The sequence below is a fragment of the Dermochelys coriacea genome, chromosome 5 (assembly GCF_009764565.3).
Source record: "Dermochelys coriacea isolate rDerCor1 chromosome 5, rDerCor1.pri.v4, whole genome shotgun sequence".
Lineage (NCBI taxonomy): Eukaryota > Metazoa > Chordata > Testudines > Dermochelyidae > Dermochelys > Dermochelys coriacea.
In genome coordinates this window covers 105,781,668-105,796,857 of record NC_050072.1, presented here as the reverse complement: position 1 = coordinate 105,796,857, position 15,190 = coordinate 105,781,668, and the positions used below count along the sequence as shown (strand labels likewise).

Below are 15,190 nucleotides of genomic sequence, written 5' to 3'. Positions count from 1 at the left end.
CAAGGTACGCACATTGCCAGTATCAATCCTTGCATGCGATTCTCACAGTAAGTCATTTGTCCTTTTATTATTCTTATTCTTATTGATTTTTCTGACAGCAGCATGGATCGGTGAAAAAGAAATACGGAGAAAGTATCAGGAAGGTTAAGCCTTTCCTACTGGAGCCACACCAATTCTGATAATTTCGCTTTAAAAATGACCAAATTCTTTTAAAATTTGGTAACAAAAATACCTCGCTGGAGATTACGACTTTGTGTGCCAAGTTACAACATGAAGCAAATTTTTATGGCTGAATTATCAAATCTTGAAAATCAGGGCTTATTATGGATGTGCTGACACAACCTCATCTACTGCAGTGCATCATTATAATAAGACTGTCCCAATTCATTATTTTTTGTAGAATTAAATGATGGTCCAATGGTTCTTTTAGAAGACATCATTTAAAGAAATACCAATACAAAATAGTCTCCAGTTGCTGTCTGAAATGTCCTTGTTTTAGCTGATTTGCCAAATATGCCTCAGCAAGTCACATTTATAATACCTGGCCCAAACCAAAATAAAATGAGCTTTAAGAATTGCCCTCCTTAATCCATGTATTAGGCTCTTCTAACAGGAAATATAATAAAACACAAATCCACTCTCACTAAATCTGAATTTGGAAATCAAAAACTAACCTACTTAAAGCACATTTGTACACAAATAATTGAACAACTAAATAAAGAACTATTGCATGGTTACTATTAACACTCCATGCAGCATCCTTGAAACATGTCCAGGGCTCAAAAAAATCTCTGATCTTTCAGTTGTCACTTCTGAGGCAAGAGATTTTAAATTCTGAAGCAGATTAAGGTCTGCAGTATTTCTGTGATAGTAAATTCGTACCTCCCTTTCTCTCTAAAACTACAGTCAGCAGCAGAATTTCAGAGAGCTAGTTTTGATTGTGTACATGTACGCAGTCTCCTCACTTTAGAAATGCAGCAGGGACAAGTCTAACATACAAAAGCCAATCAGACCAGTTTGCAGCTTCCACCTTCGGTATATTCCATGTAAAGACTGAGTGCCTGTGGCCACTTAAAGAATCAAAGAAATCACAGAAATGTAGTAGCTTGTTTTCTACTGCAAAAATCTGCTGTAACTTGATAACAGAATACAGTGCTTTTAAATTAGCTAAAATGATCTTGAGCACTTCCTTCTCCCACGCAGAGAATGAGAGACAGTAGAATCTTGACCCAATTGAAATCATTAGCAAACCTCACAATAGGGCCAGGATTTCACTCTCTGTATTTAATGTTTCTTGAAGGAGTCTTAAAAAATGACTATTACCCTTGGGAAAGACTACCTACAAGTTAGTGTGAAAACAGTGGCTTGAGCCCAGGAAACATGCTTGTGCATTCACAAATACACATGTACTATATGACTGTACACATATATACATATTTTGCAGATGCAACTTCAGCACCTTTGAAAGTGTGGCCCTGCTCAGTAAACTGAATAGTGAGATATTACTTCTCATTCACCAAGCCATGAGGGGTAATATATAATATGTACTCAGGATCTAGAGATGCTTTATTTTGTTTCTTTATTCTTTGTTCTCAGCATGATTAAAGCAGCTAAGGTGTAAAGCATGTGTGTCCAAGTGAAGATAACTTAAAAGTGTTTCTTTCATTTTCATTGAATGGATTTATTTTCATCATTTAGAGTAAGTATCTATGAGCACATTTCTTTTCTTTCTCCTCCCCATTTTCTCCTTCCCCAATTTTTTTTTTAAATAAAGATATGTATGTTTGTGCAGAGTGCCTAAGGGGTGACGGCACTCCTGCACAGGGTATGGTATGCTGTGTTCCCTGAAATGTCGGTCATTATTCTTCCTGACTTTACTAGTGTTCTCCGGCTGAGGTATTTAAGATTAATGAGGCATTTGTTCTCAATCAAGAAGCTAGGTATGAATACAGTTTCATTTTCAAGAACTACACAGATGAATCATTTAAACATTTGGTCTTTTTATTTTTTGAGATGATTTGTGGCTAATTTTTTGTGAGCAGTACTCTAACATAGATGGATTCAATGTCACTTTTCCTCTGTCTCAAAAATAATCATCAGCCAAACAATAACAACTGCACAGTAAAATATAAATGTGCATCATCTTACATGTGGGTGCATGCCAACGCGGAATGATGCAAGAGTTGACATGTTGTGAGCTGTGCTAGAGGAGGTTCCCGGGGTGATAGTTACTGGTAATAAAACTAAATAGCCATCCCACAATTTACTATATGGAAACTTACAAAATGTTTTTGCATATAATATTTTCATCATTTCGTTTAAATTAGAATTTTCTGGAGAGAAAAGTTAAACATAAAGCAGTGGAACTCAAAGTACTAATATGTTCCATAATGAATCTGCTTATCAGCATGCTGCTCTTCAATGGACTTGAAGAGGTGCAGGGTGGCAATCATTCCATAATTATGTATTGTTCACACAAAATATGGCTGCTGCTGCAATGTAGGAGTTCCACCATATTATACAAAACCTGCCTTATTATGCAGCGAAGTAATAAATATTTGCAATTATCTGATTTATGCATTTCATTATAAAGAATAAGGATACTAACTTATATTCCATTATATTTTTCATTATACAATTTACTGTTTTGCACTATGATTACTACTTTGTTTATATACAAGAATATTTCTGTTGCATGACTCTTGCAGAGAATACATGAGACCCAACGTGGCAAAAGTTCCACTGTTTTCAGGAGAAGCAGGCTTGGGGCCTATACTAAACAATTAATATACTTCAAAATTTAATGCATACATAAATTGCAATATATACATTTCAAAAAGTAAAAATATATTTTCATATTATTTAAAAGTTTTTGCAAACTAACTATTGTGAAAGCAGGAATAAGCCTAAATACTGGCATGGCTAATTAGATGAGCACAATAGTCAGAAGTCTATTATCATAAGCATATAGGAGCAGGTCTTCCGCTAGTGTAAATTACCCTCCATAACAATGAACCCAGCTGAGGATATGCTCCATAAACTGAAAGGTATGTAAACCTATATAAATACAGGAGCATAAATTTTCATAACTGATTAGTGATTTTCAGTGCTCAACTTGAAGTACCTTAAAGGGCTCTGATTTTCAGAAAGTGCTGAGCTTTAAAATGGTGCTTTAAAGTGTTTCAAAATGGGGTCCAAAAAACAGAGGCATTCTAAATCACTAATCACTTCTTAAAAATATTGGGTTCTATAGATACATAATGAAACAGCTTAATATGGTGTATTCCTGTAAACTCCTAAAAGCAGTAACACTCTACCTGACCGACAGGACAGGAACGCCTTATTTATAGGAACTCAGTATGAGCAATGGCATTCACCCTGTAGGACAAGCACAATTTAAGTCTCCAAGAAGTTAGTGCTAATTCAGACATTTCTTTGGGCTCTTGATCGTAGGGAGCTCTCACATCTGTAAAATTTCTCAGTAAATACTAGAATCATTAGGTGTATTTGGCTTACTTCAGTGTTTCAGTAAGACAATCCCTTTAAGACTACTTCAGCTTCAATCACCTAGATCAAAGGCAGACTTCATCTTTGAAGCTATCCAAGAACAGTATCATGAAGTATACAAATAACAGAACCTATCCTAAACTACTACAGAAGGAAAAGCTGCTAACCAAAGAAAATAATGTGTGTCTGAATATTTCAGAGGACACCGTTCGCCCAGCTAATAAATACAAGGAATTTCCAACCAAAGCAAACAGCTTGGACTCTGTAATTTTTAGTACACTTAGAATCTGTTATAATCTCTGTCATATTCCTAGTAGGGACTTGAATGAAAAACAGCTTTCTGGACTTTCATTTCTATAGTGCCTTCCATCCCAAAGTGTTTTACAAACTTAAACAGATATACAAAATTAAATTACACACAGAGACGAATTCTCCTGTGAATTAAATATAAAATGCTGTAGAGAAAACAGCAACTATTTAACAGGACAACACTAGTACACAATAGTTTCAGAAAGAAAGTGAAAAATGCCTTTTCCACTCAAAGCTAACAGTCACCAAGTTGGAATTTGGCCAGGACACTGGGGTTAACATCCCTGCCATTGCTTCCACTCCTTCCAACCATCCCACCTGACCACCCTTTTTGTATCCTCCCACGCTGTCCCCTTATGGATGGAACACCCTGTCATCTTGTTGTTTATCATCACCCTGTCATCTTCCTCTGCATTCACATCTCTTCTCAGAATATAATTCTCCCATCAGGCTTTTGGTGCTAACTCCCCTCAGATAATGGGGTATTTACATGAATAACCTATATTCATGGTTTATTATAGAAAACTGGATCCAGAATAGCATAAACTGGAAACATTTCAGAGTAGCAGCCGTGTTAATCTGTGTCCGCAAAAAGAACAGGAGTACTTGTGGCACCTTAGAGACTAACAAATGTATTTGAGCATAAGCTTTCGTGGGCTACAGCCCACTTCATCGGATGCATAGAATGGAACATATAGTAAGAAGATATAGATATAAATACAGATAACATGAAAAGGTGGAAGTAGCCATACCAACTGTAAGAGGCTAATTAATTAAGATGAGCTATTATCAGCAGGAGAGAAAAAAAAACTTTTGTAGAGATAATCAAGATGGCCCATTTAGACAGTTGACAAGAAGGCGTGAGGATACTTAACATGGGAGAATAGATTCAATATGTGTAATGACTCAGCCACTCCCAAGCCACTCCTGTTCAAACCCAAGTTAATGGTATCTAGCTTGCATATTAATTTAAGCTCAGCAGTTTCTCGTTGGAGTGTGTTTTTGAAGCTTTTCTGTTGCAAAATTGCCACCTTTAAGTCTGTTACTGAGTGACCAGAGAGGTTGAAGTGTTATCCTTCTGGTTTTTGAATGTTATGATTCCTGATGTCAGATTTGTGTCCATTTATTCTTTTGCGTACAGACTGTCCAGTTTGGCTAATGTATATGGCAGAGGGGCATTGCTGGCACATGATGGCATATATCACATTGGTAGATGTGCAGGTGAACGAGCCCCGATGGCGTGGCTAATGTGATTAGGTCCTATGACGGTGTCACTTGAATAAATATGTGGAAAGTAAAATATGTGGAACCCAAAGACAGAACAAAGCTTTCAGGAAGAGGTTGTGGTGAATAATGTGAGTAGCACATTTTTAAAAGGTAAAGCAATAACCCTGGCAGTAGCATTTTAATTAACTGTAGTCTTTTAAGAGGAGCATCAATTAAAAGGGAACAACAGTAAATGAAACTAGCAAACTATGAGATTTTATGTTAGTGTCATAATCTTTAGAGGAGAAACATGACTCTAAAATGACAAATAGGATTCAAAAATAATTTCAAAACTTTGAATCATGTGGATGGCTGCAATGTGGTTCCATATTAATAAAATTTTAAATATGGTAATTTATTAAAGTTGCATTTGAAATTGATAAGTATTTGTTTATTTTTCTCCAAGTAAAATTACAGATGTTTCCCCTTACTGAATTAAGAATGCCATTCAATCACACAACCAAATCAATGGGAGTTTTGCCACTTAGGTTTGCCAACCCTCCAGGACTGTCCTGGAGTCCAGAGGAATGAAATATTAATCTTTAATTAAAGATTATGCTATGTGATGTAACTTCCAAGAATACGTCCAACCAAAATTGGCAATCCTATTTGCCACTGATTTCAGCAGAGCCAGGATTTCACCTCAGTATCTATCCTCTCTCAAGGCCCACAGCTCACACTAATAAAATAAATTGTTTGTACTGGCATAACTAAGCTAAATGTGGTAATAAAGGCTACTGAATGCTAGATTAAAGAGAAAACGTTTAAAGTAAATTTAACGCTAATAAAAGATGCCAGATTTATAGCCCTGAAAATTTTCTAGGTAAACATAGAACAGCTAAAATAAATAGGCAGCACTAATATATATTTCCAAAAGTTATCCTATTAATGTGCTGCTAGAGCACCAAGGGACCACTTCTAAAAATTAGAAGGCAGTTAATATGTCCATTCAATCTTTGATATCCCCAGTGATACTCCCAACCAAAACATCAACTTTTGCCACCAAGACAGTGATTTCTGTTATGTAGACAAATCCGTAAAAAAAATTGCACTGAGGCCAACTCCTCAGGTCACCAAACTATTTAGATTAATATGAAGTGGTCACCAGTAATAATCTTGCAACACTTTTATCGACACACACCTAAAACTACAAAAGTTCACTTACTTATTTTACACAGGGTTTCAAATGCAAAATATAACACTGGTCTCCTAGATGGACCCTGGTTTACCACCCAGTCTCCTAGAAACATCACTATTCTCATGTACTCCTGAAAACACAGAAACCTTGAAGTCCTTTTGCTTCCTCTTCTCCAGTTCCAAGCCCTCTTTTCCTCAGCTTCCAGACACCTCTCCAACCCTACCCCTCTTCTCCACCTCCTCAACTTCCTACTGAGACCTAGGATTCCTCCTCAACCTGCCATTCATATGAAATAAATGACAATACCACATATTATCTAACTATTTATGTTCTTATATTGCACCTATCACCCTGTTATTTGACACTCCAGTGCTTTTAAATAGGAGCATTTCTTAAATAATCTCCAACACTGGAGCTGTTTCAGGATCTTCACTTCTTATCTTCCTTCATCATGAAACTAACAAAATATGGGATTTCATATTCTTTTATACTTTTTCCTCACTGTTTTGTAATTAAACATGCTTATTACAAACAAAAAAATGTAAACTCTTGCTGCTTTTTCCCTTAAGTCACACTGCTGTATATAATAGTAAGAGATATAGGATGTTTTTACTATCAGACTTCAAGCAAATGTTCTGAAGGGTCTCAGTATTTTGAATACAACAATGTGGCTTTCCATCCCTATTGCAGTCACCCAGGGAATTTTCATGAATGTTCGCCTTACAACCCCAACACTTAGAAATGCCATAGCTGTCCCTTTCCTGAAAGGAAATTGACAAACTTTTTGTTAGAGCAGCTGGGCTATCTAACCCTGTTCACTTAACTGATAATTAGATTCTCAGTTAAAGGCCTCTCACTTGGTAGCATTGACTTTTGCCTTTCCCCGCACCCACCACGACTCTGGAAAAAACATTACAAAAGCAGTTTACGAAGTCCTGAAATTCCTGATTGTTTGATAAAAAGCATTTAACAAGTTTTTCCATTGACCAGCAAAAGAAACATGAAAACATTTTACAGAAATAATAATCGATTCAGTACATACATTTTAATAACTATGCACTGAACAAACATTGGACTACATCCTTATAAATCAGACAGTATTTTTGTCAGTTTTAAATCATTATTTCCCCTCTTGTTCCACTCAGCTTAGTCAATATGTACATCACACCTACTACTCAGGGGGTTCAGGCGGTGATGCTCTCAAACAGTTTCCCCAGCAGACAACTCCCTGGGACCAGGGAGCTCTGTGCACTGCCCAAATGCCACCCCCTGAGCCAGGATCCTCCCTTCTGTGGACCTCCAGGACTGATAGGCCTTATGGAAGTAGGGGATTGGAGCTGACTGAATTGAGAGGAGCTCTTTAACCCCTTCTTGACCGGGGCAGGAAGCTACCCCAGCACAGTGAGCAATGTCACATTTTCCAGTAGGGTGGACACTTGTGTCTTCTTCAAAGTATCTGAAAATTTCACCCCCTGATTCCTATTACTCACTTTTCTAAGGCACATGACTAAGTTTTCTTTATAGTCAGATAAGAGATGACCAGCTGCCTTAGGGAATCCAATATGTATTACCAGGGAAAGACTGAACTTAGAGATGTGTCTTGCATCGCACCCTAAAATAGGATTTGTGCTCCGACAGAACTGCACCAGAAGTTAATTTCAGAGTGTAGGCCTTGCTACTGAAAATGCCTTAACTCTAGCCCTACACTGAGTTAATACACAAGCACAAACAACTGCAGTGTCCCAACTGACCACAACCAACATGGCAGGAGGTATTGGGGGAAAAGCCTCTCTAAGAGAAATGATCTAGGGATAATATCTCTCACCAGCTGTCAAGACAGGGAGTTATTTGAACAATGACATAGTAGTGCATATCTTGTTGAGGCAACACCATAATAAATAAATAAATAATAATAATACCTGCTCTTCACCAGTAGATCTCAAAGCACTTTACAAAGGAGATCAGTATCATTATCCCCATTTTACAAATAGAAAAACTGAGGCACAGAGAAGGGCAGTGACTTGCCCAAGGTCACCCAGAAGGCCAGAGCTAGGAATAGAATAATAGTATCCTGAGTCCCAGGCCAGTGCTCTCTTTTCCAAACCACACTGTCTCCATGCCTCAAGCATGCTCTTAATGTCCCTTTTTTAGATGGATCCCTATTTAAACCTCTGGAATTCATGGTCAGTTGGTAATGTCTACACTGTGGACACTCACTGAATACACAAAAATAAAATCTGCATTAGTGCTTATCGTGTGTATGTAGCAACCTGCTTGGAATGTTTGTTTGTGCAATAGGTACATGTGCAAATTTCCCAGGCCCAATGTAGACAGCCAATTTGCAAAGTTTGGCCTTTAATTTTCTAATGCCTAAAGGGGCCAATATTTCTTTATCAAGTTTAGTTAATGCTTAGTAGATAGCTTTACAATTCAGTTATCCCATCCATTAGATTCATATAAATCACACTTAGTAAGTATTTATTAATAATGAAATGATTGTACCACATTAAATCAGGAGGTTAGTGTTCATTAATCAATTTTGTCACTTATAGCTTTGCATTTCTTAACTGGGTGATGAAATTAAATGCTTTCCCAGAGAACACAACTGCCATAAAATGTAACAGAAGTTTGTTGGGGGAAGGCAGATTGGCTAAATTCTGGACATGGGATGGCTAAATGAAAAAATAAATGGCCATTCCTTAGTAGTAGAGTGGTTGTTACTAAAAAGTCAGCATTTACCCAAAGTTGCCATTACGGGCATCAGAAATCCAGCAACTATAGCATATTCTGAGTACAGAGAAATACTGCAGTGTTTTAGATACCAAGGCATAGTGATTGCTAACTTTTTAATAGTGAACACTACATTTCTTCCATCAGTTACAATGAAAAATAGGAGACATTGAAAAATATCCTATGAGCCTATACAGGAGACATGGGTTATAAAACCACTTTTTGAATCCCATTGTTTGAGTTAATGCAAACTAATCGAGTCAGAGATCTGCTTGATCCATGGGGAAAAATGTTAACATTCTGTAGAATTTTTTATTATTTTAAAATAACCTATTTTCTTAACCAAATTTATTATTGTTTACACTTTACCAAATACTATTCCTGAAAAAAAGATGATGAAACAATACAATTTTCCCGAAAGGACAGGATCCATCTATTTCCAATAACATTTAGTTCCTGTGTTATTTTCTTTTTTGATCATACAATATGCATATATGGTTTGAGATGTGAAATATTTTATGACTGTCCACTGGTGTAAATCCTTAAATGCTCTGACTTTGTCTAGTCAAAGTTTGGGTTGCTTTCTTGGACAATTTTCTACAAAGAATATAATCTACTTGCTAGCAATTTTCTTGACAATGTAAAATTCTTTCAAGGCTCTCTTGCTCAAAACAATGAAATTTTGCATTTAAATCTGATAATATTGTTAAAAGAGACCCAACCCCCGCCCCCCCGCCACGTTACCAGCAATAAGTGGTGTATTTAGAAGAACCCAGCCCTATATACTGCATTCCAGATACAATACCTTGTGTGCTTTTTTTTGTTGGTCTGTAGGGAGTAGGATAACTAAATAAACTATGCATCTGATGAAGTGAGCTGTAGCTCACGAAAGCTTATACTCAAATAAATTTGTTAGTCTCTAAGGTGCCACAAGTACTCCTTTTCTTTTTGCGAATACAGACTAACACGGCTGCTACTCTGAAACCTAAATAAACTATGCAACTTACAGCTGTCCAGGCTCCTTTTTTGCATCGAGAACACAGCCATCCATCATGGATTTCATGAGAAGGAACACCGTAACAACCTATAATAAGAGAGTTGGGTTGATTAATATATTCTGACCTTCTGGGCGTCTATAGCTCTACACAATTCAAAACACTAAAATAACATATGCCTTGTGACCAAAATGACTAAATAATGAGCCCCTTCCTAGGTTAAGTCTAATGCTACTGCATAATCAACTTATGGGACACAGGTAGCAATTCATCTAGTTCTCAACTCTGAGAACTTTCAATTTTATTAGTTTCTGCTAGTCCAGTAATAGGCACTATATTTTTCCATATGAAAAAAATTAAAAATCAGATAAATGAAGAAACACTAAATCTTTCCAACTATATGGCACTTATATAGAAGGATCACAATGTGCTATACCAACATTAACTAATTAAGTCCCAGCACCTCTCTGAAGTAAAATAGGAAATCACTCCACCTGACACTTCTGAAAAGGGGAAGACTATATCAAGGGTGAAATTATGGCCCCACTGAAGTTAATAGCAAAACTTCCATTGACTTCAATGGGGACAGGGCTTCACCCTAGTTATTTAACAAGGCAACACAACACTAAACAACAGTTTAGAATAGGAAGAGAACATGTTATTCTAACAAAAGTTCAGGGTGAATTTTACACAAAGGAATGCATACAGGAATTGCAGGTAGGCACACATTAGTAACTGGAGAAAGACTGGGCATTGGTGCTAATGCCCATATAGTTAATTAAAGTGCTATGGGACAATTATTGATCACAAGTAGTCAAGAACCTTGGTTTTACTTCTAAACTGAAAGATGGCACCTCTAGCATCATGTCTTCCCCTATTTTTATGCTGGGCCATTGGTTCAATACTGACTTAGAAGGAGGGCACCATCTATTTAATAATGAAAGTATTCCTTGGAGGTCTCCCATCTAAGTACTGACCTGGGCCCTGACTTTTGAAATCTAGTGGGATCACAGAAGGTGATATGGTAGCAAAGGTATTTTATTATGCTAAGTTTGATTGATTCCAGCAGATGAGACTGCAAATTGTAGATATAAAGCTTTAGTCTGTTCCATAATGAGGTTAACTAATATTTACAGGGTTCCAATTATTTGCTGTTTTCACAGACAAAGTTAACAATTCCTGCAATATTTGATGTTCTGATATAAAGATCTACCCTAACAATTCTGAGGACTATATATAAAACTGTTCTGAATAGACTCAGTATATGTTGCTTCCTATTCAAAAACCATAATAAAGCAAAGAAGGCAAAATTGTAAATCAAAACTTCTTTAGATTGAGTGATTAGTTTATTTACTTGCATGAACCTGTACACAACACTTTGCACAGGATATTAGAAGACTTGTTCCATCCTCTTCAATAAAGGCATTTGATGGATAGTTTTCAGTGTTTTCTTCGCTATAAATAAAACACATCTCTGGAATAAGTGGTTTAGTCTTTTCACCAGCCGTAAATGTTTCATCTGATTTTGTTTCCCAGCAAGTATAATTTTCTTCATTATGGTTGTCTGGCTGGAAATACACAATATTTATATTTAACTAAGACACAAAAAGCTTATTTGTTACTTTGACTTGGGTGTACACACTTTTCCCTTCAGTTCTTACACTAATGGTTTAACAGTTTCAAAAGAAAATTAGCTGCTTCCAAAGCATCCACCACCAACATTTTCTTTAGTTACTTGATTATTTTGGTCAGTCTTAGGTTAAAAATAGCACTCTGGCAGTCTGAAAGTTAGTGCTGCTGCAATTATGCTCACTTTATTGTACCCTTGCTATCACTACAATTTTGAGACCTCTGGGCCCGATCCAGCTGATGTTCAACTATGAAGCTGCTGCACCTCAAACTCCAGGAGTAGGTTGGTGTGCCCTGTTAATACGAGTGTAGTAGGCGCTTTTCCTGTCAACCAGGTAGGATAATTCAACAAAGCAGCCTCTTTCTGCACAGCCAGATATAAAGTAGCAATGTATGTCTGAGTATCCCTTCCTTTGCCACATACAACCTGCAGTTGGGAAAGAAGGGAGTCCTGCCATTAACTGTCCCGGGGCAGGAGCTCCCTCACTGGCAGCAGGAAGATCCAGTGTAGAATCTCCTGGCCAGCAGCATGGGAAAAACCAAATTACCACCCCACAGCTACAGCTACTCCCTGACTCCCATTTGGTACACAGACTATTTTACCCCTCTTCTGACCAGTGCTCACACAAAGGAATTATTCTAGTTCAAGGACTTCCAGAAATTCTATACCCTGTGCAGTGTTGGTGGGAGTGACGGCTCAGGTCTGGTATATATAGTTCTGGGGAGCATCTGAGGTGTTGAGTTCTCATCTCATGAGAAGCTTTACAGTTCTCAGACACTGAACTGCAGCATTTCTGCATTAGGAAAGGCTTGCCATACCTAACTCAACAGACCTTGCCCCTCTACGCCACTGGTCCCCAAACTGTGGAGTGTGCCACCTTAGAGGTGGCAAAAAGGAACGTTTGGGGGAGGGGCAGACACTGGGGCTGGGGCCAACCTCCATGAGGGGCAGGGAGGCAGTGCACACTTTCCCAGCCCCGCTCTTCCCTCAGACCAGCTCGGCCCCCAACCTCACTCCTCCCTCAACCCCAGTCAGCCCCCAGCCCAGCTCTGCCCTCACTCCCTGTGCACCTTCAGACCAGCTCCACCCACAGCCTCAGCTTCACTCTACCCCCTGCTCCATCCCTAGCCCAGCTCTGCCCTTATCCCCTCTCCGCCCCCAGACCAGCTCTGCCTCTAGCTCCAGATGATACCCCATCCCCAGTTCCATCCCCACCTCCACCTTCAGCTCAAGTTCCTCTGCTGAGAATGCCTTGGCTATGCAGTAATGGGGGAGGGAGGGCACGGATAACCTCCATTACTGGTAAGGGGTCGGCGTGACTGAAAAAGTTTGAGCACCACTGCTCTCGAAACTATAGATCAGTCTGCTGTGCAGCCAAACATCTGCAGCTTTCTAGAGCTTATCAAACCAGTAAACTACTGCTATTTTCTACTGTGCTTACTTCTTTCAAAATGAAATTAATTCACAAAAATGGTAAGAATGGCCTGACTCATGAAAGTTTTTATATTTGCTATGATACACAGCTGTAAACATCATTTTTTGCTGGCAGCTCTGCTAGAAGTGGGAATGGCTAAGATGATAGCAAACACTATTTTTCTTTTTATTGTGCTCAGATTAGCATGATTTGTACTTGGTACTCTATGTCTCACTTTTACATTGGATCCATTCATTTACGAAAATGCAAAGCCCCAATAGTTGAAACAAACAAAGGAGTCAATAAAATCCTTTGCACCTTCCCGATGCCTCTTTCTTTAAAGACAATTTCACTTCATTTGGAAAGGGTACCAAAACAGTGATTTCCAAGCCAGGACTAAAACCATGTATGGATTATTGTCTTAAATATGAAGAGATGTATTGCACTTATGTGTGTCCCATTCCAAGCATGTTATTTTTAAAATATTTTGATGGGCAAGATTCAGCTTTAATATTGTTGCAAGTTGCAAGCATTCAGTATGACAGAGCAAATGTGTGGAGATGGCTGCGTGGTGTTAGCAGCCTGTGATAGACAGGAGGGTGTGCTGTAGAGTAAGTCCTCCAGGGATGCCGCACTTCTTGCATACTCTAAAAGCAGAAGCTGTGGGCTGCAGCTCCGGAGTAATGAGAATTTTGTTACCTCATTGCTGTACATACTCCTATTCATAATAAAGGGTTTATTGTGACACCAGTCTCCTTGGCAGTGAGATAATCCATGGTACCAAGAGTGGAAGGCACAGCATAACTCAGTGAGACCCAGTGGCTGCTATACAGTCTGTGCAACTGCACATAACTCCCCCACACCAGCACTAAGAATGAGGGGAAATGCTGAATTGGCATGGAAAACATTCAAACAGCAAGTTGAGCTGCATATGAAAGCCACTGGGACAAAATCTTTTGCTCATCCTCCAGTTTAACAGTACCAGGCACAGAAGCCCTAGATGTATACGATGCATTCCATACAGATGGTGGTGGGGAAAGAGAGAAAATGTTCAGAAATAACTACATTGTTTGAAAATCATTGTCTCTCTAAAAGTGTCACGTATGAGAGAGATGTATTTAGGATGAGAACACAAAATGAAGGGGAAACAATAGAGGAGTTTGTCACAGACTTAAAACTAAAAAGTCAGTCCTATGAGTATGGAATATTAAAAGACTCTCATTAAAGACCAGATTGTCCTGGGGTGTAACAATAAAGAATCTGTGAACAGTTACTAAGGGAGATGGATCTGACACTAGAAAGGGCAATATGTATATGCCAAGCAGCAGAACAAACAGAAGCACAAATAAAAAAACCTAGAGAAAGGCACAGAGCACATGACTCAGTATTATAATTAAGCCAGCAAAGGGAAAGTTCACAGAAATTAAACTGACCAGTGACAGGAAAATGGAAAGCAGGAAACAAGCCAGTGATGTGGCAATCAACAAGAGTATAGTAAATGTCCAGCCTTCGGGCAAATATGTGGAAACTGTAATAAATCCAACCATTACTCTAAAAGTGCAGAGACAGTGCAGGTTTCATGTATTAAGTGCAAAAATGGATTATTCACACAAAGAGGAAGAGCTGTTCTTAAAGAGAAGAAGGAATATGAAAATGCAACAGACTGATTAATTAAAATGTGCACTATCACTAGGTGGCTGGCTCCAGTAAATGAAGTCAGGCCACCTCTCCCCTAAGCCAGTAAAGGTGCTCCCATTTGGCCAGTTAAGAGGGTGGAGCAGCTCCTGGGAGCTATAAAGGACCAGAGAGACACAGTGAGAGAGATCTGATGAGTCAGGGTTGCCTGGAAGGAAGAAATCTGCATGAGATGAGAGCTACCAAAGGAAGAAGATGTTTTCTGGGGCAAGGCGGAAGGCAAGAAGAACAGCAAGAGGGGTTTACTGGCTGAGCTCGCCAGCATCAGAGGCCTGGAGAGGGCTGAAGATAGGAGGAGCAAAAGAGGGAGGTGACCTGCTGGCTCTAAGCCGGAGAGCCGAAGCCAAGAACCAGAAAAGGCTGAAGGCCGGGGAGTATTGGAGGAAGTTACCTGTGGACATCTCCACCATTGAAAGCTGGACCCACTGATGTGTCTGCAACAGAGAGCTGGACCCAGGGGAATAGTGAGAAGGCAAATGGACCAGGGGGAGTGAGGCTGCTCCCCT

General features: G+C 38.8%; 1 protein-coding gene across 11 annotated transcripts in view; it reads right to left on the bottom strand.

Moving 5' to 3' along the window:
- Positions 1-15,190, bottom strand: part of KDM4C (lysine demethylase 4C) — a 461,886-nt gene that overhangs the window by 139,471 nt on the left and 307,225 nt on the right. For 10 of the 11 annotated variants that reach the window (XM_038401809.2, XM_043514915.1, XM_043514911.1 and 7 more), the window contains 2 exons: positions 11,300-11,513; positions 9,958-10,034 (listed from right to left, as the gene is read on the bottom strand). In XM_038401809.2, coding sequence (XP_038257737.1) covers positions 9,958-10,034; positions 11,300-11,513 — 291 coding nt within the window. Of the gene's footprint in view, positions 1-9,692; positions 9,797-9,935; positions 10,035-11,299; positions 11,514-15,190 lie in introns of those variants that run through there. The other variant, XM_043514916.1, reaches the window with a different exon arrangement.